Consider the following 23,791-nt stretch of genomic DNA (forward strand, 5'->3'; position numbering starts at 1 on the left):
GTGTTAACAGATCACAGTAGGGATGTTAGCTTTTCTTACCCAAAGAATTCGCAGGTCTGGTTTCCCAGGAACACAGTAACACTACTCCCAGCTCCCAGGTAATGGCCGGTGATGGTCACCATGGTGCCTCCGGATTCTGGTCCCCTAATTGGGGCAAGGGACATCACTGTTGGGTTCTTTGGAAAGAAGCAAAGAAAAGGAATCATTGCTTGGCTATTGTAGAAAGTAAAGAGCCTCAGTGAGACTTAAGGAGAGGGGGAACTACCAGCCACCTGCTTAGAGCTGAGATTTCTTCTTTTCTGGGCTTTTCAAACCCAAAGGCTTTCTGCTCCTTCCTGTGTGTCTGACCTGTGTCTGAGAGCAGCTTTGGGGCATGTTCAGTTTGTATCAGGGCCATGTCTCTGAATTAATCACCTCCCTGGGGAGCTTGGTGCTCATAAAGCTGATGGGAAGGCAGGTGCGACACTGATTGATCTATCAATTAGTTTACAAATTGAGGACAATTTGAAAATGCTTCCCTATCAGAAGCTGGTGCCAATTGCCTCCGTCATAAAATCAATGTGGCTGAATAAAGAACCCTTGTCCTGCATTGAGCACCATGAAGTAGAAGCCCCTTGTTATGACCGCACGTGCCCCAAACTTCTCTCCAGAATACTGGGAATAGCCATAGAAAGGGTTATAGAAATGTACAGATATGCAAACAAGTCTTCAGCCACAAAGTCTGGGTAGGAAGAGAAAAGAGCCAGTGGACCTAATTTAAGGGAAAACTATGAATTATTTCTGCCTAGAGCGACAGCTTGGGATGGGAAATAATGACTAGAACTGATACAGCTCTTTAAAGTCTGCAAAGTATCTTTTGAATGTTATTTTATTTGATTCTCACAATAATCTTGAGAGCTAAACCCTATTAGTGTTTCCATTTTACAGATGAGAAGACTGAAGATGAGAAAGGTTATGTGGCTTGCAAAGTATTAGAAGCAGGATTTGAACTTAGGTTTCCCTGATTCCCCAAGCAGCATTCTATCTGACATTTGGGCTGTAGAGTCCTTGTACTGCCACTAACTAGTTGTGTGACAAGTCACCCCTTCTTCTATACTTCTATACTCCTTAATATCTTCACCTGTATATGAGGCATCAGTCTTGGACAAGTAAGTCCCTTTTTGGTTCTGTAAAATGTGGGAATTAAGTTAGCTAGGTCAGATTTCTCAAACACAGGACTCAACTCTTATCACTGTGGTCCAAACTAGATTAAAATGCAATTGGAAAATATTTAATAAAATAAATAAAAATATAATAGAACATAGATAATGTTATTATGTGGTTTTCTAAGTCACTATGAGGCCCACATGTATTCTTAAGTATAAGTTAGTAGCTGCTTCTGTTTGAATGTGACACCATCAGGCTAAATGATCTCTTCTGATCTCAATACACTCAGATCTCTCTAAGATTGATATCTTCTCTGTTTGTTTCACATGAGATTGCTTTATTGGAGCTGGACAAGGGAAGATAAAAAATATTCTTCAGTAGTGAGAGGAGCGGCAGCGCCAGGAAAGGTGAGTAGTAGGAGAAAAAGTTGTGTGCCTTTTGTGGTAACAAAGAACTGGAAACGAAGGGAGTGCCCACAAATTGGAGAATGACTAAAATTAGTGCATAGATGCAATGGAACATCATTGCATTCTGAAGAATTCAGGGGAACTTGAGGACATCCATTTGAACTGATGCAGAGCAAAGAAAGCAGAACCAAGAGAATAATCTATATAATCACAAAATGATGTGAAGGAAAATGACATAGGAAGATAGTAGATTACTTCACTGACTTCTGTAAACTGTTGATGGTACATAGCTCCTTCTTTTTTCTTCAATTTCGCTTTTTTAAAGCTTTGTTATTTTCAAAACTTAGGCACAGATAATTTTTCAACAATGACCCTTGCAAAACCTTGTGTTCCAAATTTTCCCCTCCATCCCCTCACCCCCTTCCCTAGATGGCACATACCTCCCTCTTTTTGGCAGAGGGGTTGTAAACCACAGGTGCTAAATGAGACCTATGTTGCTAGAGAAGGCAAATGTATTGATTTCTGTTCTTTAAGTGTATTTTTTGTAACAAGAGGCAGTTTTAGTAAGGGATGAGAGGGATTCCTGTAAGGTAAAACCATAAAGAATATCAATATTTTTTAAAACATAAAAAGAAAATGGTGGTGGTGGTGGAGGGATGAAATTAATAGGAAATTAAGAAACTGAGACAACTGTGGGGAAATGAATCAGGATTAAGAAAAAAAAATGTAACAGTGATTTTTCTTCTTTTTTTTTTCTTTTGGGGATTGTATATAAGTATGAGGAAGATTGAAAATACATGTTATTTACAGATAAGAAAGAAATGTCATGCATTATGTGTCTCTTAGAAAAGTTCCAGATTTAAAGTCCCAACAGAATCATAATCACTCAGAATTGGCAGAGATCTCAGTGGCCATGTAGTTCACCCCATACATGAAAATTATCCCCTAATGAGTGATATTCAAGCCTCTCTTAAAGATCTTCAAAGAGGAGAGATTTGGTGTTTTTTTTCAAAACTGTTGGAAAAGCTGAGTTTGAATGACCCCATTTACTTTTTAATGAACAACTTGCTGTAGAAGTACAGGCAACTGTCAGACCATAGACTGTTTAGGGCCCTAGAAGCAAGTTATTGATTGAGTACTAATATAGCCCCAGCCTTAGGGATAGCCTTCAGGAGGCCATACCTGTTGCCTAGATTTGTGCCTGCAGAGGTGTTTCCAGGTGTGTCTCTGAATAGGTGAGAACATAGACATTTTACATACCCCCCCCCCCACACACACACACTCCCACACAGACACACTCCCTTCAGGCTTTCATTAACTCTTCCAAATTCCTATATATACCATCCTTGGCAGAAAGAAGCAGCTAGATAAATATAATACTATTTAATTAGATCCCCCAGGCGATGTGTCCTCGTTAGGATGAAATTAGATGAGGATGTCACATTGGCAGGGCCAACATGACCCATCGGCTTTATCGTGCCCCTCTGCGCTCCTAATACTATTCTGAACCACCTTCTAGGAAAACCTCAATTCTGTGCTGCTTAAAAATTTGGCCAGATACCCCTTCAGGCTTCAGAAGTTGTCACAGTACAGTAAAATGTGGGTCACATATCCCATCACATTTTGGGAAAAGCAAAAATCCGGAGACTATTTTGCCCAAAAGGTTTTCTGTAGGAGGCTCTGTTGTGAAAAGAACCAGGAGTTTTGGGTCTTGGAGAGCTTTGAAATAGAGGTATTTTTTTGCTTGCTGTCCCCCTTAATTTGGGCCAGAATATTATACTCACCACAAAAGTATACTGTTGATGGGACTTGGTCATGAATTCTGGCTTACACTCGCCAATGCACAGACGTACAGGACCGGAGTTGATTCCTGGGAGAGCACGGCCCATTTCACAAACAATCCTGAGGACACACAGAAAACTCCTGGTTAGAGAGACTTAGAATAAGTGTTCCCACTCTACTCCCTCCACTAAGGAGATCTGAATTAACATAGTCTTGAAAATAAGCACCCAACATGTACCAGCCTATCCAAGTGGCTTACTAGCCTGCAGCCATCAAGGAGGCCCAGGGAGAAAAATTTGGTCAGCATTTTTTTTCTCCTTACTTACAATGCATCTTTGCTTTCCAGACAAGTAGTTGAAGGGTTATTTGCCAAGTTGTCTCAATTCTGGTTTCTTTGTGGCAGTGAGTTTAAAAAAGAGGAATAGCTATAACTGACAATTTGCTGAGATGGTAAGATCCAGAGTAGGGCGCTCCCAGCAAAATGGGATGAGCAGAGTCCCAAGACCCCGGGGAAGGAATGAGTTCATTAAGAGATCAGTTGACATTGGACTATCACTTAATCAGGGGGAGGGAGACCTGGTGGAAGAGGCAGCTGATGGAGCCCTGGGTTTGGAAGGCAAGCCTGATCTGATACTAATAGAAAGAGCTGGAGGGGAGAGAGGTGAGAGGAACTCACAGTGAGAATTCCCTCTCATCTAGCCTAGATCAATACTCCGGTGACTACTTCCAAGGTGTCTGAGATAGTTACAACGAGGGCATTTAGACACTGATGCTGTTACCATCTGTCTGGAAATGGCTGATGATTGGAGAGGGCAGGAGGAGGAACCCCCAGTTCTTCTGCATGTTGGGGTGATGGAGGGCTCTACTGGAAGGAGTACCCCAGAACAAAGGGAAGCTCGACCCCCTCCCGCCATAGCCTAGATTTTGAGTGGGGGGCTAGGAGAGAGAGGCTGAACCAAGTCAGAGCCACCCAGTTCCTAGTGGGGAGGGGGATAGCAAACGCTCTTCAATACTAATCCATGGTGTTATCATTGCTCTGTGGGGAAGGTCCCTGTTTAACTGAGCGATTCTTATCTCAATAGCTAGGAATGGAGGTAACTAAACACAGATTGCATTTGGATGTAATAAAGCTTACATTAAACAAACACACTGCATGCTCACACAGCCTCGGAGTGTCACTGATCTCCATCTCACTCAGAACAGTTAATTGTAAATAAGGGCATTGCCTGTTGTGAATATTAACATAATATGCAATATTGGGCTTATTATGCTCTGCATATCAAATGTAATAAGTAGCCAGGTACAGCAGAGGAGACACTCCCTCTGTCTATACATATACATAAATTAATTAGGGATCTGAAGTCAATATCAAGGTGATGGTGATGATCAATTAGCATTTTACATGTAACTATCTCCTTAAACCTCATTAGTGGAGCACTTGAAAGGCTTAATTGAAAGTACTATTAGTTGTTATTTTCAGGCTTGGCGTAACAGCTCTCTTACTCTCCTTCCCCAGTCTCAGAGCCTGCTCCTTCCCAGGGTATCACAGGATTCAGGAGAGATCAGAAATCTGGAGCTAGTGTAGCCTTAGAAGCCATTTAGTTTTATACTCACTTGTTTTATAGACAAGGAAATGGAGCCCCAGGAAGTGACTTTCAGTGATTCTCCAGTGACTGTCACATAGGTAGTAGAGTTCAGAGGTAGAATTTGAACTCAGGTCATCTGACTCAAGAGCCAATGTTTATTCTGCAAATGATTCACTTCCTCGTCATTCAGAGTAACTCGACAGAATATTAAGTAATAATTATTAATATGTCCTCGGTTACTGTATATAGGATTTTAGTATCTGCAAAGTAGTTTCCCAGGCTATCCAGAATGATGGACAGCTAGGTCCTGATTAGTACATATAATAAGCCCCATTAAATTTGAATTATATAACATATTTTCACTAGGCTAGAAGCAATTACCATATTTTTCATGTGATTATACTTTGAATAGTATAAATGAATAAGTCATTTCACCAGATTCATTATTCGCACTAAACAGGACCTAGTTATAGTGAAAAGAAGATCATATTAGGAGTAAGAAGTCCTGAGTTTGATTTCTGGCATTGAGATATCCTATTTAATCTTGTACAAGTTACATATTCTTTTACCTGTCTTGCCTTTCCCATCCATTAAACGAGAATGATAATATTGTTCTATAAAGAAGATGCTTTGTAAAATATAAAGGGATAGCTAAATTTGAATTTGAATAAATTTGAAATGTTATTATTATAATAGATCCTTACAAGAATTCTGTGAGAGCAGCATGATGTGTATTATTATCTTGTTTTACAAATAAGAAAATAGCATAAGGGCATGTGTGACATGGATTTGGTACTACTGGGAAGAAAGGAATAATGGGGAGGATCAAGAAGGTCCAAACTCCCCTTCCTGTTTCCAAAAGACCTCTTGATTCCACTTCTTAAATTCTTGGAAACTTTTATCTTTTCCTACTATATATGCTATATTTCTTGGTCATATGTAAACATGTCCATGTATACACATGGTCTCTATATATCCCTGAAGAGAATTGTAGCTTTTTGAGAGTAGGGATTATTTTATAACTGTATTCCTAACATCTAGTGGAGTGCCTGACAAAAAGAGGATATGGAAGGAAAGAGAAGGGAAGGGAAAGGAAGGGAAGAGAAGGGGAGGGAAGGGGAGTGAAGGGAAGGGGAGGGAAGAGGAGAAGAGGGAAGGGAAGGGGAAGGGAGGGGAGGGAAGGGGAGAGGAAAGGGAAAAGGAAAAAAGAAAAAGGAAAAGAAAAGGAGAGGAAAGGAAAGGAAAGGAAAGGGGAAAGGAAAGGAAAGAAAAAAAGAAAGAAAATGATTTTGTGGGTTTAGGGAGCCAAGGATTAAAAAAAGTTACTATATATCCTAGGCAGCCTAAGTGTTATACTGATATTCATGAAATATTTAAAAGAACAAGAGAAAGACCTCTAACACATTGGATAGATTATGGCAGATAGGCAGAAAACTGTGAGTAACAATCTCATATCCCAAATTAATAGCAGAGAAAATGTTTATACTGATGTACTTGTAGTCTACACATACAAATGTGTATGTGTAGGGAGGAAAAGGCGATGAAAATAGACATTTATATATTTTCTACAATGTGTCAGGCATTGTACTATGACCTTTAGAAATATTATCTCATTTCATCCTCACAACAACCTTACAAGGTATATCCTGTTATTATCTCCATTTTACACTTGAGGAAACTAAGGCAAGTAGAGATTATATAACTTGTCATGGTCACATAGCTAGTAAGTATGTGAAGCTATATTTGAACAGATGTCTTCCTGACTCCAGGACTAATTCTCTATCCAGTGTGTCACCTAGCTGCCTACTGATATATAGGTAGATAGATAGATAGAAAGACAGACAGACAGACCAATCTTCATCTGATCAGTGATGCCATCAACATAAGCATTTCCTAAGTGATCGCTTCTAGTCCTTTATGATAGGCAGAAAAAACACAATTGACATTTATATGACTTTTTGTAACTTGTGAGATATTTTATTCACAATAAGCTTGCAAAATAATACTAAGCCCATTTTAAAGCTGAAAATACTGAGGCTGGGAGAGGTGAAGTAACTTGCTCACAATCCCATAGCTAGCAGAAAAACTAGGATTTGAACATGCTCCTAAACCGGTACATAACCCCTCCTACATGGCACTGTACAGTCTAATCAGATAGATTAAAATAACTTTATTACCATTTTTAAAATTTGCTTTCCTGAGATTCTACATTTATGAGACAGGAAGTCTTCAAATAAGTTTGTGATGATCAGAAATGTCTTTAAGGAGCTAGAGAAAAAGTTGTGTGGCTAAAAAAGGTGAGGAGGTATTAGAGGAAGCTTGTGTTAGGGACATGACAAAGCAAGATTTTATATCCCAGATATGTCCAAAGGGAGAGTGGTCAGAAAGGTATAGACCTGCTTTTTAGGGCTGGTGGTGGATCAGGAATACTGGGCACAGAAAATAAATAGAAAAAGGAATTGGGCGTAGGAACAGTGAGAAAAATTGTTCAGGTGAGTATGAGTCTTCACGACTTCATCTGGGATTTTCTTGGCAAAGATATTAGAATGGTTTGCAACTTGCTTCTTTAGCTCATTTTACAAATAAGGGAACTGAGGCAAATAGGGTTAAGTGACTCCTAGGGTCAGTATCTGAGGCCAGATTTGAACTTAAGAAGATGAATCTTCTTGACTCTAGGTCTAGCATTTTATCCACTGCATCACGCTGCCCAATAACTGTACTTAACAGTTAACAATAATAAGTGTTATTATTATAGTCCCAATAACAGAGGATCTGGATTTGAATCTAGACTAAATACTTACTAGTCATGAGACCTTTTTTTTGGCCCCTTATTTCTAAAATGAGAGCCATGGACTAAATAATCCTAAAGGTCTCCTTTAAATCTAAAACTCTGTAGAATTCTTTGGTGTCGAGCGGTACTGGGGGTGGCTGGGATGGCGCCAGCAGGCCCTTGGCCAGATTCCTAAGAGTTCTGACAGCTAACAACCGTTCCCTTGTAATGAAGGCCTAAGAAAACCTGACTAACACACACCTTATGGCGGTGTTTGGGAAACGTTGCTCTAGGAATGGGGTCAGAAATAAAGTTAGATTTTGCAGGTTGGATTTATTTTCCAGTCAAATCTTGAGGAAAGCTGGATGGCAAAGGGCCTTGACACCATGCCATAGGAAACTTGGTTGAAGGAAATGGGGATGTTTAGCTGGAGAAGAGAAGCCTTAGGGGAGACATGATAGCTGTCTTCAAGTATTTGAAAGGCTGTCATGTGGAAGAGAGATTAGCTTTTTCTTTTTCCTGCTCCTATTTGGCCTCAGAAAACAGTTTTAGGAACACCTTCGAGGAGCTGAGAGGTAGATATTGGCTCAACATAAAGGAAAATTCCCCTGACGGGCAGAGCTTCCAAAAGTAGAGTGGGCAGCCCAGGAGGGAGTACCAGTCTTTAATGAGAGCTCGGTAGCTGATTCTAGGATATTGTGTTAGGGACATGACAAAGCAAGACTCTGTCTCAGACAGGCAGTTAAACAATGTTCTTATTGATATTTGGAATGGACCCTGTTCTAACCCTGTAATTCTGTGATTCGAAGCACCCATGAGCACCGTTTCCTTCCTGTGCAACAATTTTCTCTGCCATTGTCCTGACTCTGCGTAAGTTGGGTATCCTTATTTTCCCCACGTGTGGGACCCGTGGCCGTAGGTGGGCTTAGCTAGTACGTAGGGAGGGTAGATAGACGAGACCAGAGTAGCTGTAAGCCCAAATCTGACACTCCAAGGTGGTTCTGACCTTCCCCCCTCCTCCCCAGGAGGGGAGGTAATAAAGCCAAATGCTGAGGTCCACCTCCCCCAAGTTCTCTGTTACCAGTTGCGCCTCTCCAGATCTGTGGGGCAGAGATTACAGGCCTAAGCGGGGCCCTTTAACCAACATTAACCTAATTGCTGAGTGATAGATGGCACGACATGAACATATGGTGAGTCATTACCCAGCCCGCCAATCCTACCACTTCCTGGGCCCCTGTGCCGGGCCCTTCTAGCCAAATTCATCTCACGAAGACATCTGTAATGATCACGCCTGCTGCTTGCTGCCCAGGATGAAGGTTTAATGATGTTAACAAACTTTGAAACCTCGAGAGCTCTAATGAGCCCGGCGCCACTGGAAAGGATGCTTGCATCCAGCCAGGCCCCAAGGCTCCCTCCATCCCTCCTGCCTGCCCCTTCAACAAGGAAGGAGACTAGGGTGGTTTTCAAGGGTAATTGCCAGCGAGGTGCTTCTGGGAGGGACCCCTGCTCTGACCCTGCGTTTCTCCAGTTTGCTTTTATCTCCTCACATTCTGCTCCTCTCTTGGCACTGAATGAAGTTCCTTCCCCTCTTGCTGGGAAGCAAGGGCTGCACTGGTGATATCTGTGTAAAGAAGATGGGACTTGGGAGTTGAGAACTCGCGGCTAAAAGCAGAATATTCCTGTGCTCTCTTGTGGAGGGGATCATGGAGCTTCTCCATACCTAGTCCTTCCTTTTTGGCAAACAGACTGGGGAGCCTGCAGGTAAGTGCTTGGAAATTGAGGGAACTTTCAGGTCGGTATATCTGAGAATCCTGCCCCATAAAATACATTTATATTATATTTTATATAATATAATATATTATATTTATATTATTTATTTATATTTATATAATATATATTTATTATATATTTATATAAATATTTATATTATATGTATACAGTTATAACTGAAAAGGATTCAGAGTCCATTTAGATCAATCCTTCATTTTATAGAGGAGAAAATGGATCCCAGGGATGTGAGGTGATTTATCCATATAGGTAATAAGCATCAGAGGTAGTATTCGACCTGGGGCCTCTGCCTTCTACCAGTCAGCTTCTTAACAAGGCATCCTTCCTAGAAAGGGCCCTCTTCACTCTGAGCTTTCCTGGAAACTAGCTGAGACTCCTGACCCTGTTACTTTCTCTCCATCTTCAGCACCCGAAATAAATCCATCTCTCAAATGCTCCCCAATTATTTCCTTTCGGTTTTCTTTTTCCTTTAAATTTTCCCCTTCTCTCTTTTTTTCCTTTATTTCTTTTCCCCTGCTCTGTCACATTTCTTGAGAAGAGTTTGTTACTATTACTAGTGCGCTAACTATTAGCCCACAGGTCCCCCGATGTTCTCACCCCCAGGCTGACCCTTTTCTTTCCCCACTGGAGTCACACTGGCTTCCACAAATAACTTGGAGGGCTCTCTTTCCAAAATTAATCTCTCCTGTCTTCCTCTTCTTGAAGCAGTGGGTAATTCTGACCTTGGACATCAAGCTGGGCTCTGATCTAATATCTTTAGAATTCCTGATCCCAGGAAGCCAGATTAGGAAATTTTGTTATTTGGTGGCCAGGTGGGCTTTATCACCACAAGCCAACCATAAAGTGGGCAGAAGAGGGAGGGGGACAGGAGGAGCAGACAAAGGAACGACCTCACTGGACCCCATTGCTTGGCTCGCTTGGACCAGTCTCTCCCAAAGACCATCACGTTCTCCTTCTGGAGCTGTTCTCAGTAGGACTGGGGTGACTGTATCAAGGAAATCATTCATCCCGTCCTTCTTGTGCCTCCTCCCCCCAAAAAGCCCAGGGTCGAATGCTCCCCTCCCTTTCCTCCTGCAGTTCTCGGCCTACCACCCACCACCTTGGCCGCAACCAAATGAACACCCCAAATTGGAACATATGTCACTCCTGGAGCCCCGTCCGCCTGTCCGCCTGTCCGCCGCTACATGCCTATTTTCTAATTTCCAGCTGACATTTCCCTTAGTGAAATAAATGAATTTGCTCCAGCGGAGGCCCTTCTCGGATTAAGCTGCTGTCATAGCCCCATGCGCCAAATAAATTGTCGCCTGCAGCCCACCATGTGGGATGCATTCCAATGGGGGCTGGGAGGGAGGAAGCCGAGGGTGGGGGCGGGACGGGAAGGAGGTTGAGGAGCTGACGTTTGTGGGAAAAGCATCTCGGCTGCGTTGTAGGGAGGGCAGAGCCAAGGATCCTGGAGAAGCTGGAGGCGCAAAGTCAGGGACTAAACCCCACTTAGCCTGACCGCGCTGGGGCTGGCTCTCGGATAATCTCCTCAAAACCATTTATAAGTAAAGTGGAGATAGAGAGGAGAGCATCACGTTAGACTAGGAGACCTTGGAGGTTCCTTCCAATTTGGGGGATTTATGTGGATGGACACAAAGGTGAGGGCCACCTGAGAGGCGGATTAGCGTGTGTGAGAAGGGGCGACCAGGAAGACTGCGTTCCTTTCCTAAAACTTGTGATAAGAGGGCGTAGGCAAGTCTGGTCTCAGACTAAGAGAAGCAAAGGCGAGGGCAATGCAAACTCACTGCTCCGCAATGATGTACTCTCCCCGGAGGGGAGTGCACGGCACCCCGGCCACCTGCACGTGCTGAGCGATCTCTGAGAAGTCTAGACCCAGGTTCACGCCGTGGATGGTCACTCGAGTTCCTCCTTCAGGGGGGCCAGACATGGTCAGAATCTGCAGAGGAAGGAGCAGGAAATAGGGCTTAGTAAACCATGGCGATCATCAGCAACGTCATTGTCAAGAACACTTGTCCGTCTAAGGACTTGGAGGGTTTTTGTGGATGCTTGGTTCTGGCTAACTTCATTTGTATGATCCATTTGGGGCACAGCCAGTGGTTTTGTCATTGGCTGTCCCATGAAAAGGGAACCTAGCTTCCCTTACTTACACTGTGAATGGAACAAAACTGAAGAAAGCTTAGAGAAACATAACTTCCTTCAGAGATGGGGGACTGCAGGTTCAGAATGTCATAGACATTGTTACATGTTTTTACCATATCAGTTGATTCTACTTTACTTTTTTTTTAAAGCCAGTTACCCAATAAAATTTATTGAATGAATAGCAATTGTCATAATAGTTTATATTTATATGTCACTTTAAAATTATGCTTCACTTTTCTTTGTTATAAGGAAGAGTTTGATAATAGAAATGGTTTTGTGCTATATCTGGTCCTCCTGATTCCAGGGCCAGTCAGTCCTTTATCCACTGTGCCATCTAGCTGTCCCCAAATCTGGAAATTATGGTGAGAAAAAAAAATATCAAGAAAAAAAATTTTTAAATGAAGATAAATATATAGATATCATTGATTTTAAAAAAAGAGAGAGAAAACACTTTCAGATGATCTCTCTATACCTACTAGGATAGATTTAGGTTCCTGGACTTAAATTAGAGGAGAGATTAGGTCATCTTGTCCAACCCTTTTATGTTATAGATGAGGAAACTGAGGTCCATAAATAGTCAAATGATGTGCTCAAGGCCATATAAGTAATAAGTGACAGTCCTGGGATTTGAACTTAAGTCTCATGACTTTAAATTCATTATTCCTTCCACTGTGCCCCAATATTTCCTATAATTGAGGTAATTAAGAGTTCATAGCATCTCATTTTTTCCTTTAAAATAGACCTGGCCAACAGGTAAGAACAAGGGTTATACTGTCACATACTCCATGAGATATGGGCTGCTCCCTGAAGGAAAGTCAAATCTTCCAGTTAATTTGAATTTTTGATCCAATGAGTAATGTTGAACATATTCATATACTGGGTATCCTGGACTGATCTGGGGGAGGTAGTATGGTGCAGTAGACTTGGAAAGCAGAAAAATCTTATTCTTCAGCATTCTTTCTCCAGAAGAATTCTCTCTGCCTTGATTCATTTCCCCCATTCATTGGTGAAGGTATTCAAGGCTACTATATCTTTCATACTGAGTTAGGTGTTGTGAAGGACATAAAATAAATATTGAATAGAGGTATTTGACTATGGTAGGAAGGACATTAGGTTTAGAATGAGAAAACATGAGTTTGAATTCTGGATCTACTATTTATTATTTTGTGTTCTTGGGTAATCTCTTTGGGTCTCTGAGCCAGCAAAAAACTAAGCTAAGACTAGAATTCAGGTCTCCTGAAAAATTAGTTACTTTCCTTGAACACGTTTCAATTACACATTAACTAGAACTCCTTTTTCAGGACTATGGATTTGCAAGTGCCGCCATATTGTAGGTACCTCTAGTCGCTTTTGAGCCTCACAGTGTAGTTAACAATGGTATACAAATGTCCTTGTTTCCTCTGTAGGATACAGGCCCAATCAGGCCCTTCTCCTGGAAGCCATTCAACTGCTTGGAGAATATGAGCAGAGAAATCATGTGGCAGAGCCTACAGGACTGGTCCAGATATTTTTATTTATGATAATACTATCCAATATTCAAATAGCATCTTGGGGTTTGCTAAATGCTTTATAAATGCTGTCTCATTTTATCATCACAACAGCATTGAGGTAGGTATTATTATTATCCTCTTTTTACAAAGGAGGAACTGAAGCAGATAACATTTTAAGTGACTTGCTCAAGTTCACATTGAGACAGAATTTGAACTCTGGTTCCCTCATTTACATGATGTAACTTGGTTACCCAAGTCTTTTTCTCCCAAATATGTCTGGGAAAATGAACCACCAAGTGAATTCCGGGCTTAATAAGTGGCCAGCAGAGGTTTGGGTTCAAATCCAAGCAAATGGGCTTAGATGCCTCTTGCCTCTGTCCCAGCTGGGTCACTTCCTGACAGCTCTACCTAAGAGTCCAATTTCCGCAGGTCAGTGCTTTAATCTCTTCACTGGGAATGAACCATTCACCTTATGAATAAAAAGAAAAACTTACAGATAGTGAATATGCAGAAGAGAGCTAGCTGAGGTACCTCTGAGCCTCCTCCACTTGGGGGGGATGAAGGGGGTGCTGGGGTGGGGGAGGAGCTGCCAGCAATAAGCCACAGCCATTGGCCACCTTGTCTGCCTTTAGGGGTTCTAAAAATACCCAGTGACAATTGGGTTACCCCCTCTTCCCTCTTTTCTATCCTCCCACCCCTAGCTCCAGGTGCCTCAGGCCCCATGGGCTCTGGGAGCTGGAGCCTCGTTAGTGGGTCACTGGGAGGGGGGCTCCGGAGGGTTGCTACTGCAGGAGAACATCATTAGTATCACAGTTGCCATTTGCCACTGGCTCTCCACTGAGGGGCTCAGGAAATAGCTTTCTCCAGCCCTTGGGTCCCTTTGGCCTCCAGCCCTCAGCCCCCTCCCCACCTACAGCTGTAGTACTCTTTTCCCCTCCCCCTCTCCCTTCAGCCTCTGTCACACATTCTCTACATTGGGGAAAAAAATAGTCTTTGCCTTGTTGTGGTTAATTACAACCTTTCAGAGAAGCTGAAAAATGAAATATTTCTGGAAACCTAAAAATATGTTCCTTTTGCAGGTAAGGTAGGGAGCTGAGATTTGATTGTGGGGTCATTCTAGGGCACTGGTGGATAACTACAGAAGGAGGGTATCCCTTGATGAAAAGTTTTTATAGCTTGAGCTTTCGGTTTAGGGAATTCTGATTTGTTATTGCTTACAGATACACGCTTGTTATTGTAGATTAACCCATGGACAAGGTTTTAGAAAATAGTGCACAGACAATTCTCAAGATCACAGAATTTAGAGCTATAAGACACCTTTATTCTCCCTTTATTTTACAGATGAGGATACTGAGACTTAGAGAAGTGAAATGCCTTGAAGAAGGTGACACAGGTTGTAAATAATACAAATAGGATATGAATCCAGGCCTCCTGCTGCCAAATCCAGTGTTTTTTTCCACTATGGTAGGCTGCCTGGTTTGCTATTTTTCTGTAGCATAGTTCACGCTCCTCATTTGCTAGAGTGGTTTATTATTGTAGGACAGCTTAGCAGCATAATTCGTTTCTAGTACTTAGAGAATGAGAACCTTAGTTTATTCGGTGACTAGCTGACAAGTTATGTAGCTCTGGCAAGAAAGCATCAGACCAGAAGATAGTCACATTCAAGGAACACAACAAGTTTTGCTGAATCCCTTCTAACCTGGATGTCAGTTTTTAAGAGAATGAGCCTATGTAGCCACTTAGCCTAGGTAGTCACTAAACCAGGTGTTCCCCCATTTCCATAGAATTTGGAGTGTGTAAAAGACTCTAGGATGCCATGGTCCATGCCATAGGTTCCTGGAGCACATTTCTTACCAGGAGACACAGATGGCAAACCACTCAGGTATTCACTGAAATGTTTTTTATAGGTGAGCCTCATTTTAAACAAGCCAGAAAGTGAACATCTTGCTTTTTAAAAATGGAAATTAAGAGATAATTGTTTGATTTTTGAGACAATTCACCACAGGGTTTCTTTAAATAACCTGTCCTAGAGAATTTAAAATATGATTTGATTTATGAAAGTTCTATTTCAATACAACTTTAAAGGAACCCATCAATTAGAAGAAACAAAAATTCACCCATACCACAGGGCAAGGTCAGATAGGTCCACCCAGGGGAGTGCTAGTAAATATCTAGTAAGTGGCTTTCCAGGAGAAAAAAAAAGGTATGCACAACAAACTTTTAAGTTTAATTTGCATGATTAATATTGTCTCTATCACTTTAAGTTGAGACAATTCACAAAGTAATTAAGCTCTGATTTATAGTATCTTTCATACTGAAAACTAAGGCAATGGGTCCTCCTAAGGCAATGGGAGCTGTCTTAAGTTCACCAGTGCATCTCCCTGTCACTATGTGGTATACCTAGAAAAGAATGGTATGGAGACAGTGTGGTGCAGTGGAAAGAACACTGGCTTTGAAATTATTATTATTGTTATTATTATTATCTGTGGGACTATGAGCAAATCTCTTTGGGACTCAATTTTCCCAAAGGTAAAATGAGCATCTTGGATTAGCTGACCTATAAGGTCCCTATGTAGATTTAAAATCCTATGAAACCCATGCTTATATAACTGGCGCTGGAAAAAAGGGAGGGTGACTATTGGGGGGAAATAGTTGAGTTCCTGAAAATCCCAAAGAGCAAAGGAATGGGTCAGAATGGATGTTCTGGGAAGGAAGCTCCCTGGGCTTCAATCATTCAGGACAAGGAGCAGTTCAAACCACACACTATCTCCTTCAGCTTCAAAAAATCCTCAGTGCTAAGGCTTGGAGGGACTTGGGGATTGAAGATGCCAATCTTATCCAATGCCTATTAATGCCTGAATAATTTTCTTAATGCATAGGTCAGGTCACTCAATAATTCTCAATTGTTACTTATGGGAATTGCATATTAAAGTTTAAATTTAGCCTTGATTTAAAGTTCTAATGGGTGTTTGAGACAGGACAGCTAAATGGTGCAGTGGATAGAAATCTGGAGCTGGAATTAGAAAGACTCATCATCCTGAGTTCAAATCTGGCTTCAGCCACTTACCAGCTGTGTGACCCTGGACCAGTCAATTAGCCCTGTTTGCCTTAGTTTCCTCATTTATAAAATGAGCTGGAGAAGGAAATGTTAAACCACTATGGTATCTTTTTCAAGAAAATCCCAAATGGAGCCACAAAGAGTTGGGTATAACTGAACAACAATTTAAAGCTCTGAATATCACATATATTTCTACCCTTCCCCTTCATAAGACACTCAGGCTTGCCCTAAGGAAATTCTTACGTATGCAATGTTCTTTCTTTCTGTTCTTGTACATTGAAATCCTATTAATCCTTCAAGGCCCAGGAGAGGTACCCCCTGCCCCATGAAGGCTCCTATATTCTCCAGAGGCAGCAATGATCTCTCTGTTCCTCCTTGGATCTCTCTGGCATATTCTTCCTTCTTTAGGCTGACTTGTATTCTAATTATGTATGTATCTGTCACACCCTAGCATGTATTGCAAGCTCCCTGAGTGCAGGGACTGTGCCATTTTTTATCTTTGTTCCTTCAGAGATTTGCCCAGGACCCTGCAGACAGTAGATGCTTGATAAACACTTGCTGAATTGAAAGGATCTTGATATCCCTTGACCTCTGCAATGAGTTCCTGGCTCAGTAATCAGCTCTTCTGATTCCCAGTCCAACTCAGAGGATGGGCCTTTCCTGGCAGTTCTTATTAGAGTATCAGTTCTTGATAGTGCAGGATACCAATGGTTAGTGCCCCGCTTTCCCAAACTGCCCAGGATTCATTTTGTAGAAATTCTGAGTTTACTTTTATATACATATGTTGAACTCCCAATTGGAATGTAAGCTCTGGAGGGCAAAGTTTATTTAGTCTTGTCTTTGTAACCTAGCATACAATATTCACTTAATAAATGTTTTTGGATTGAGAGTTTGACCCACTGGGAGTGGGAAGGGGTTAACCCCATTTATACTCCTCCTTGCCAGTTTCGTGGGTGCTCCTGGCAGTTGAATAGCTTCCCTTCTTCAGTCCTAAGAGCCTTTGACAATGGTGAATTGACAGCCCAGACATCCAACTTGAAGCTCCTTTTTTCTGGTTATACCTCATTTTTCCTCTTAGATAAAAAGGGGAATAACTTTTCGGCTTTCCACTTCTTTCTGCCCCCTGACTTGTCCTGGACACTTTCCCACTTGCCTCCTAAGAACAGCAGTGTGAGTGACTAGAACTGCAATGGGCTTACACCCCTTCCTGGATATATCAGCTGTCTGAAAGTGCAAGCCCACTTTATGTTCCAGAATTCAATATAATATAGCAAGCATTTATTAAGTGCCTACTATGTGTGAGCCACTATACTAGATAAGGATAAAAAATGATACATTCCCTTTCTGCAAGTTCCTTGAATTTTTCTATTGGATGTGGGGATAGGAAGAAAGACATATACACAGAGAAATGTCATATAAGATAGAAGGTGATGGAGCAAAAGAGAGATTCAGACAGAAGGAAGAAGAGAAGAGTTAAGGGGCATGGTATCACACTCTTAAAATATTGTGAGTACCACAAGTGATTAGAGTGTTCAATCTTTGAATTTGATATCATATGCAACGTTCCCCATCCATGGACCATCCTCATCCCTTGCAAAGGAGATAGGAAGGAATACATGCTCATATACTTTCTCTGGGATAAAGCTTGATCATTATAATTTGCAGTAACTATTCTAAGGCTGCCTTTGTATTTATATTGTTGGGTCTTTGTGTCAATTATTTTCCTGACTCTTTATTTGTTTTTGTATCAGTTCATAAAAATAATAATAAAAATAACTAGTATTTATATAACGGTTTAAGATTTGCAAAGTGCTTTACAAATATTACCTCATTTATCTCCCCCAAACCACATGAGATAGTACTTTATTCCCATTTTAAAGAAATTGAGAGAGAGAAGTTGAGTGAATTGTTCAGGGTCACACAGCTTGTAAGTGTCTAAGACTGGATTTGAACTCAGGTCTTCCTGATTCAAGATCCATCTCTCTATCTATTGTACCATCCAACACGTTTCTAAAGCCTTTCATGCTTCTCTTTGTTCATCATGTTTGTCCTTCCTTTCAGCACAGTAATGTAATTTGTTTACCCATTCCCCAATCAATGGACCTTATGTTAAGACCTTAGAGATCATAAACTCCAATTAGTATCTCAACACTAGTCCCCTTTACTTCATCCCTAAGTGATCACCAACCTCAGCTTGAAGACTTTCAGTGATGAGCAACCTCTACAGGCAACCCATTCTATTTTGGGGCAGCTCTAAGTGTTAGGAAGTCTCTCCTTTTTTGGAATCAGCAATTTCTTTTATGCAATTTCCATCTATAGTCTTAGTTCTCTCCTTTGAGGTTGAGCAAAATGTAGTGTCCATTAGCTATCTGATACTTCAATAAAAGCTTGACTAATGTGGACTACAGGGAATGCGTTCAGATTATGAAACAGGCCAAGCTCATCTTTTTTATCTTCCCATTTCCTTTCTTTCTCTATTTGCTCCTTTCCTCTATTTTTTCCTACCCTCTTCCCTTTTTCAACATCCAAGCACTCTCTCTTCCTTTTATCAGAATTGATTTTCAGGTAAGAATCTGAAATCAGTCATTTTGACGTTAAAAGAAAAACATAACCAACAAACACCCCAAATACTCCTCTGATGTCCACAAAATGAGGAAGACATCTGACCTTTATAGAGAGTCCCTCTGATAGGTTTATAGGATGGCATAAATAAAAAGGGATAGGATAGACAAGGGTGGACGAGTTTCTAGGTCTGCATCACTGTAGAGATGATCCTCACAGATCTACAGAATGTCACCATATCAGTCAAGTCATCCTGTTGCTTCTCTTGGGGAATTTCCATTTAAGTCACTTAAGTTATTTTTTAAAAATTATGTTATTTTTAAATTTATTTAATTTCTTTTCCCTATGCCTTTTTTTTTTCATCTGGTCCTAGAATATTTATTTCTAAAATTCTTTCCTTTTCTAAATCCTATGATTGAATAACTTTTCTCCCTTTCTCTGTCTTTGTCTCTTTCTCTCTCTCTCTCTCTCTCTCTCTCTCTCTCTCTCTCTCTCTCTTTCTCTCCCTCCCTCCCTCTCTCTCTCTTTCTCTCTCTCTCTGTCTCTCTGTCTCTGTCTGTCTCTCTCTCCTTTCTCTGTCTTTGTCTCTGTCTCTATCTTTATTGCTGTCTCTGTCTCTCTCATTCTCTAAACTTGGAATTAGAAGACCTGGATTTCATAGCTTATACTTCATTAACTGTGAGAAGGTGGGCAAGTCACTAAATCTCTCTGTGCCTCCATGTTCTCATGTGTATAATGTGAATTAAAATATTTGCATTACCACATACAAGGTTAAAACACTCAATAAATATTAGTTGTTATTACTATCATGATGATTCCAAATTAGCAACTCGTTCAATGTGACCAGGCCTAGTAATACATCCCTTTGTCATCTTTTAATTCATTGGTCCATTCCAAGTTATAACTCTTGAGGGAGTGGGCAGGGGGAAAGTGTAGTGTCAGCATGCTTCGGTCAAACCCCCTAGGAGGAAGCCAGGAGAATGAACCAAGAACCGCTTGCCCACCAGGATCTGTTCGGCCCACAGTAGTGTCATGGCATGTGTGAGATTGGGCCCTATGGTTGGGCCCGCCCTCTTACCCACCCCTGAAACCCAACAAGCCAGCAGGAACCCATCTCTTGCCAAGCCCAGGGCCTTGGGCATTTAAGCCAAGTGCCTTCCACTGCCAGACCCTGTCAAGTTTGTTTTCCTCCATGGGTGACCTGACCTGGAAAACAGCCGACATGGAGCTACGCTCGCCCCCATTCCTGATTCTTAGAGTAGTTAATTGAACGGTTGGGAAGGAACTGTGCCACAAAGCCGCCCCAGGGTAAGAGAGCAGATGCAACCGATTAATTACAGCGAGGGAGATCCATTGGGATGCACCAGAATCGGGAAGCACTGGAAAGCCCAGGGGCTTAGTCGGGTAGGAAGCATTCCTGGGCTAACTTGGCCATTTCCAGGGCAAGGCTTAGGCAGGGGTAGGGCCTGGGGCCCACAGTCGATGCCATTTCAGAAATAGAGAGAAAGAAGTGAACATACAGAGGCTCTGAGTCCTTAAGGAACCTATAGGGGTGATGGTGGACCTTCATTCTTGTAGCCTCATTACACTAGGAGAAGGAATCAATACATCCCCTGTCCAGTACCTTACTGGTAGATTACAGCCACTAGGTATCTAGCAATTGGACCTGTTCTGTTTGGCTCTACAAAGCAAAACCAGGATTAATGAGTAGAAGCTGCAAAGGAGTAAATTTAACCTTGAAGTCAGGGAAAAGGTCATAACAATTAAAGCTGCCCCAAAGTAGAATGGACTGTCTCCAGAGGTGGGGGTTCTTCCCCTTGGAGGCTTTAGACAGAAGCTATATGAACACATGCAGAGTAGCTTACACTTTTCCTTTGGGGGATTCCTTTTGGATATGGTTTCGACAGACATGGGGCGACTTGGTGGGGCAGGGAATAGAGCACCAGTCCTGGAGTTGGAAGAACTCATCTTTCTGAGTTCAAATCTGGCCTCAGCTTTGTGACATTGGTCAAGCAACTTAATCCAATTTGCCTCAGTTCCTTCATCTATAAAATGAGCTGGAGGAGGAAGTGGCAAATCATTTCAGTAGCTCTGCCAAGAAAACCCCTAATGGGGTTAGGAAGAGTTGGACACGACTGAAAAACTACTGAACAATAACAACTGGACCAGATGGCTGCGAGGTTCCCTCTAATTGTTCAGTTCTACAATTCTGAGAAGTGCTTCACAGCTCTATTCAGACCCAGCATCGGCTATTTTATGTGTCTGTTAGGGTTCATCAGGCAATAAAGATTTATGATCTTAATTCTGTTTTTTGATTCATTCTGAATTAGCGGCACAAAAAAGTGGGTTTGGAGCCACAAGGTCTTGGGTTCAAATTTAATCCCAGTTAGATAAAATGAAAGGGCATGTCTGAGTTGCAGTTGCCCTTCGTGGAGAGGGTAGCTGCAAATGAGATCAGAGATCTATGACAGTAGAGTTTCTGTTCCCCAGTTGTATTGTTAAGTCTTTGAGGACAGGCGCCAGCTCCTGTCTTATACCTTTTAGTGTCAATAAATGTCGGCTGCTGCCAAGGATGAGGTGATTAAACTGTCACAATCTAAGATCAGTCTAAGGCTGGGAGTTGGGACACCTGAGTTCTGCCCCTTCTTCTTTCCCTGGCTTGATGTGTGATTTTTAGTGAGATTTTCTGCTTCTAGGGTCACTTTCACTTGGGTAGATTTTTGGCCAGCCTTCTAGCGAGCCCAGGGCAGAAGGCAGGCTGGCTGAGATCCACAGGGATAATGGCTCAGGTTTTATAAGTCTTTTATCCATATGGAAGCTCTGGGGATTGAGCTGGAAGTAGGTGAATGATGCTGGTGGGGTGGAAGGGAGAGAAGAAAATGGAAGATTCTTTTTTGAATTGGGGGAGTGTCATCCGGCTGGGGGGATTCTAGCTCAGCCTGCCTCGTTCTTAAAGAACCAAAGACTCACGTGATCAAATATTTAGGGTTGGAAGAGACTGGGGAAGTCATCTAATGTATGGGTGTGGAATATTGAATATATTGTCAGCTCCAGCTGATCTGCTACTAGCTTTGCTCAACTATCTTTCTTTTTTTCTTTTAAAATGTTTTTTTGTTCCGAGGGTTAGCTTTGGGGTTAGGATAGAGAAAAGGAATTTTGTATTTGGAAATGAAGTTGTTGTAAAAAAAAAAAAAAAAAAAAAAAGATATCCATTTGGGGAAATAAAAGAAGTGATTTAGTCCAACCCTCCCTTTTTTTAATAGATGAGGGAATGGACCCACAGGGGTAAAGTTATTTTTGCTTAAGGGGTACTTAGATTCAAAGACTGGCAGAGTTGAGAAAGTGGAGCGCGTTAAAGAGGGTAAGGGCTTTAGTTGAGGTTACACAGCTGGGTAATGATACAGCTGAGTTATAAATCCAGGTCTAGACTTTAGGTCCAGTCACTGACTAAGGAAATCTTAGACTTCATATTGAACTGACTGTAGAAGTCACCTGTAGGGGGTTTCTTTGGTTCTTAACAAATCTGGTTTCAGAAAAACCTAGGAAAACTTATGTGAACTATTCTGGTGAAGGGAGCAGAATCAGCAGGGCAAATTATATGATAACAAAAACAGTGTCAAGATAATTTTGAAATGCCTAAGAACTTTGAGCAAAATAAGGACCAGTTACAGATCCAGGGAGCTGTTGATGAAGCAACATCTGATGGAGAAATCATGTATTCAATGGACAAATTGAGGCATTTTTTTTGGACATGGCCAATGTGGAAATTTTTTTTGCTTGATAATATGTTTTTGTGGTCAAAGTTTTGTTTTACTTTCTTTTTTCCAATGGGTGAAAGAAGAGAAAATAGATTTTTGTTAATTGGGAAAAAACCAAAACAAAGCACAACCTTCCTTTTGCATCCCATTTGAAGAATATAAACAATTCTATTCCATTCCATATGGACCCTCCTAGCACTTCCCTCTTTGACAGGCCCACTGTAGCCCACTCAGGCTGAATTTCTGTCTCTGAATGGTCACTGGCTGATTGCATTTATATCCTTAGTCATTACATCAATATAAATCAAGCTGCCTTGTTTCTCCAGTATGTTGTATCAATATAATCCATAGGATCTTAAGAACATGGATTGAGAGATGGAAGAGGTCAATTCTCCATTTTACAGGTGAAGTAATCGTGTCCCAGAGTAATTAAACAGCTTGTTTTAAAGCCACATCACTAGTGAATGGCAGAGCTGGAATTTGGACTCAACTGCAGCATATCATGCCCTCATTCTTTCAGGTCCTAAACCCCTTGGGTCTGTATTTGCTGATTCTTGGCCATCTGGGACGTAAAGGGAGAGTGGGGAAGGTTGAGTTTGGGGACATAAGTGGCCAGGTGCAGGGACATAAGAGACCAGGTGCGGGGACATGAAGCCTTTGACTAAGAAACACATCCACGGTAGCTTAGGGAGCACGGCAGAGCCAGGGGCTAGAATGCAAGGCTTTTGACTCCCAGGCCCCAGTCTTCTCTCTCATACCATGCATCATTTGCTCATTCATTCATTCATTTATATGACAGTCACAGAAGATCACCGCATCCCATGCTGAGGGGCCAGAAAGGTTACTGAGCTCTGTCTCAGGCATCCTGAAGCTTTCCTGAGCTTGAGGAAAATGTGCTTTTTCATTACTCTTTCCCTTTCCCTCTGGGTCCCTCGCTTATCTGTGTCCACCGGGGCAGAGGCCTTGTTCTCTCTCAAACACCTCTCGTCCAGGAGCTCCCTAGGGAGTGTCTGCAGCCGCTGACCCCCACACACAAGGTTGTGGGCATTAGCTGTGGTCCCCTTGGGTCCCTCCCAGCTGCTCAGTCTCTTCCAGTGTTTGGAGATAGCAGCATTGACCCCATTGTGGCAATCTTTGTCCCAGTAGAGCCTGGAGTGATTGGAGGGCCCCAGGGACGGCAGAAGCAAGAAGGCTTTTCTACCTTTTCTCAGTGTGTCTGTGTGTGTGTGCCCGTGTGCACACACATGTGCCAGCTCTACAGAGCAGGCTGGAGCCCAGCTGATGAGCTCAGCGGGAGACTAT

The 23,791-nt window shown here is 41.9% G+C and overlaps 1 protein-coding gene across 1 annotated transcript in view; it reads right to left on the reverse strand.

Annotated features, from left to right (window-relative positions):
• Positions 1-23,791, reverse strand: part of PLXNA2 (plexin A2) — a 311,446-nt gene that overhangs the window by 40,856 nt on the left and 246,799 nt on the right. The window contains exons 13-15 of the mRNA XM_012547852.3: positions 11,267-11,418; positions 3,338-3,455; positions 40-176 (exon numbers count right to left, since the gene is read on the reverse strand). Coding sequence (XP_012403306.1) covers positions 40-176; positions 3,338-3,455; positions 11,267-11,418 — 407 coding nt within the window. The remainder of the gene's footprint in view (positions 1-39; positions 177-3,337; positions 3,456-11,266; positions 11,419-23,791) is intronic.

Source organism: Sarcophilus harrisii, chromosome 4, assembly GCF_902635505.1.
Source record: "Sarcophilus harrisii chromosome 4, mSarHar1.11, whole genome shotgun sequence".
Lineage (NCBI taxonomy): Eukaryota > Metazoa > Chordata > Mammalia > Dasyuromorphia > Dasyuridae > Sarcophilus > Sarcophilus harrisii.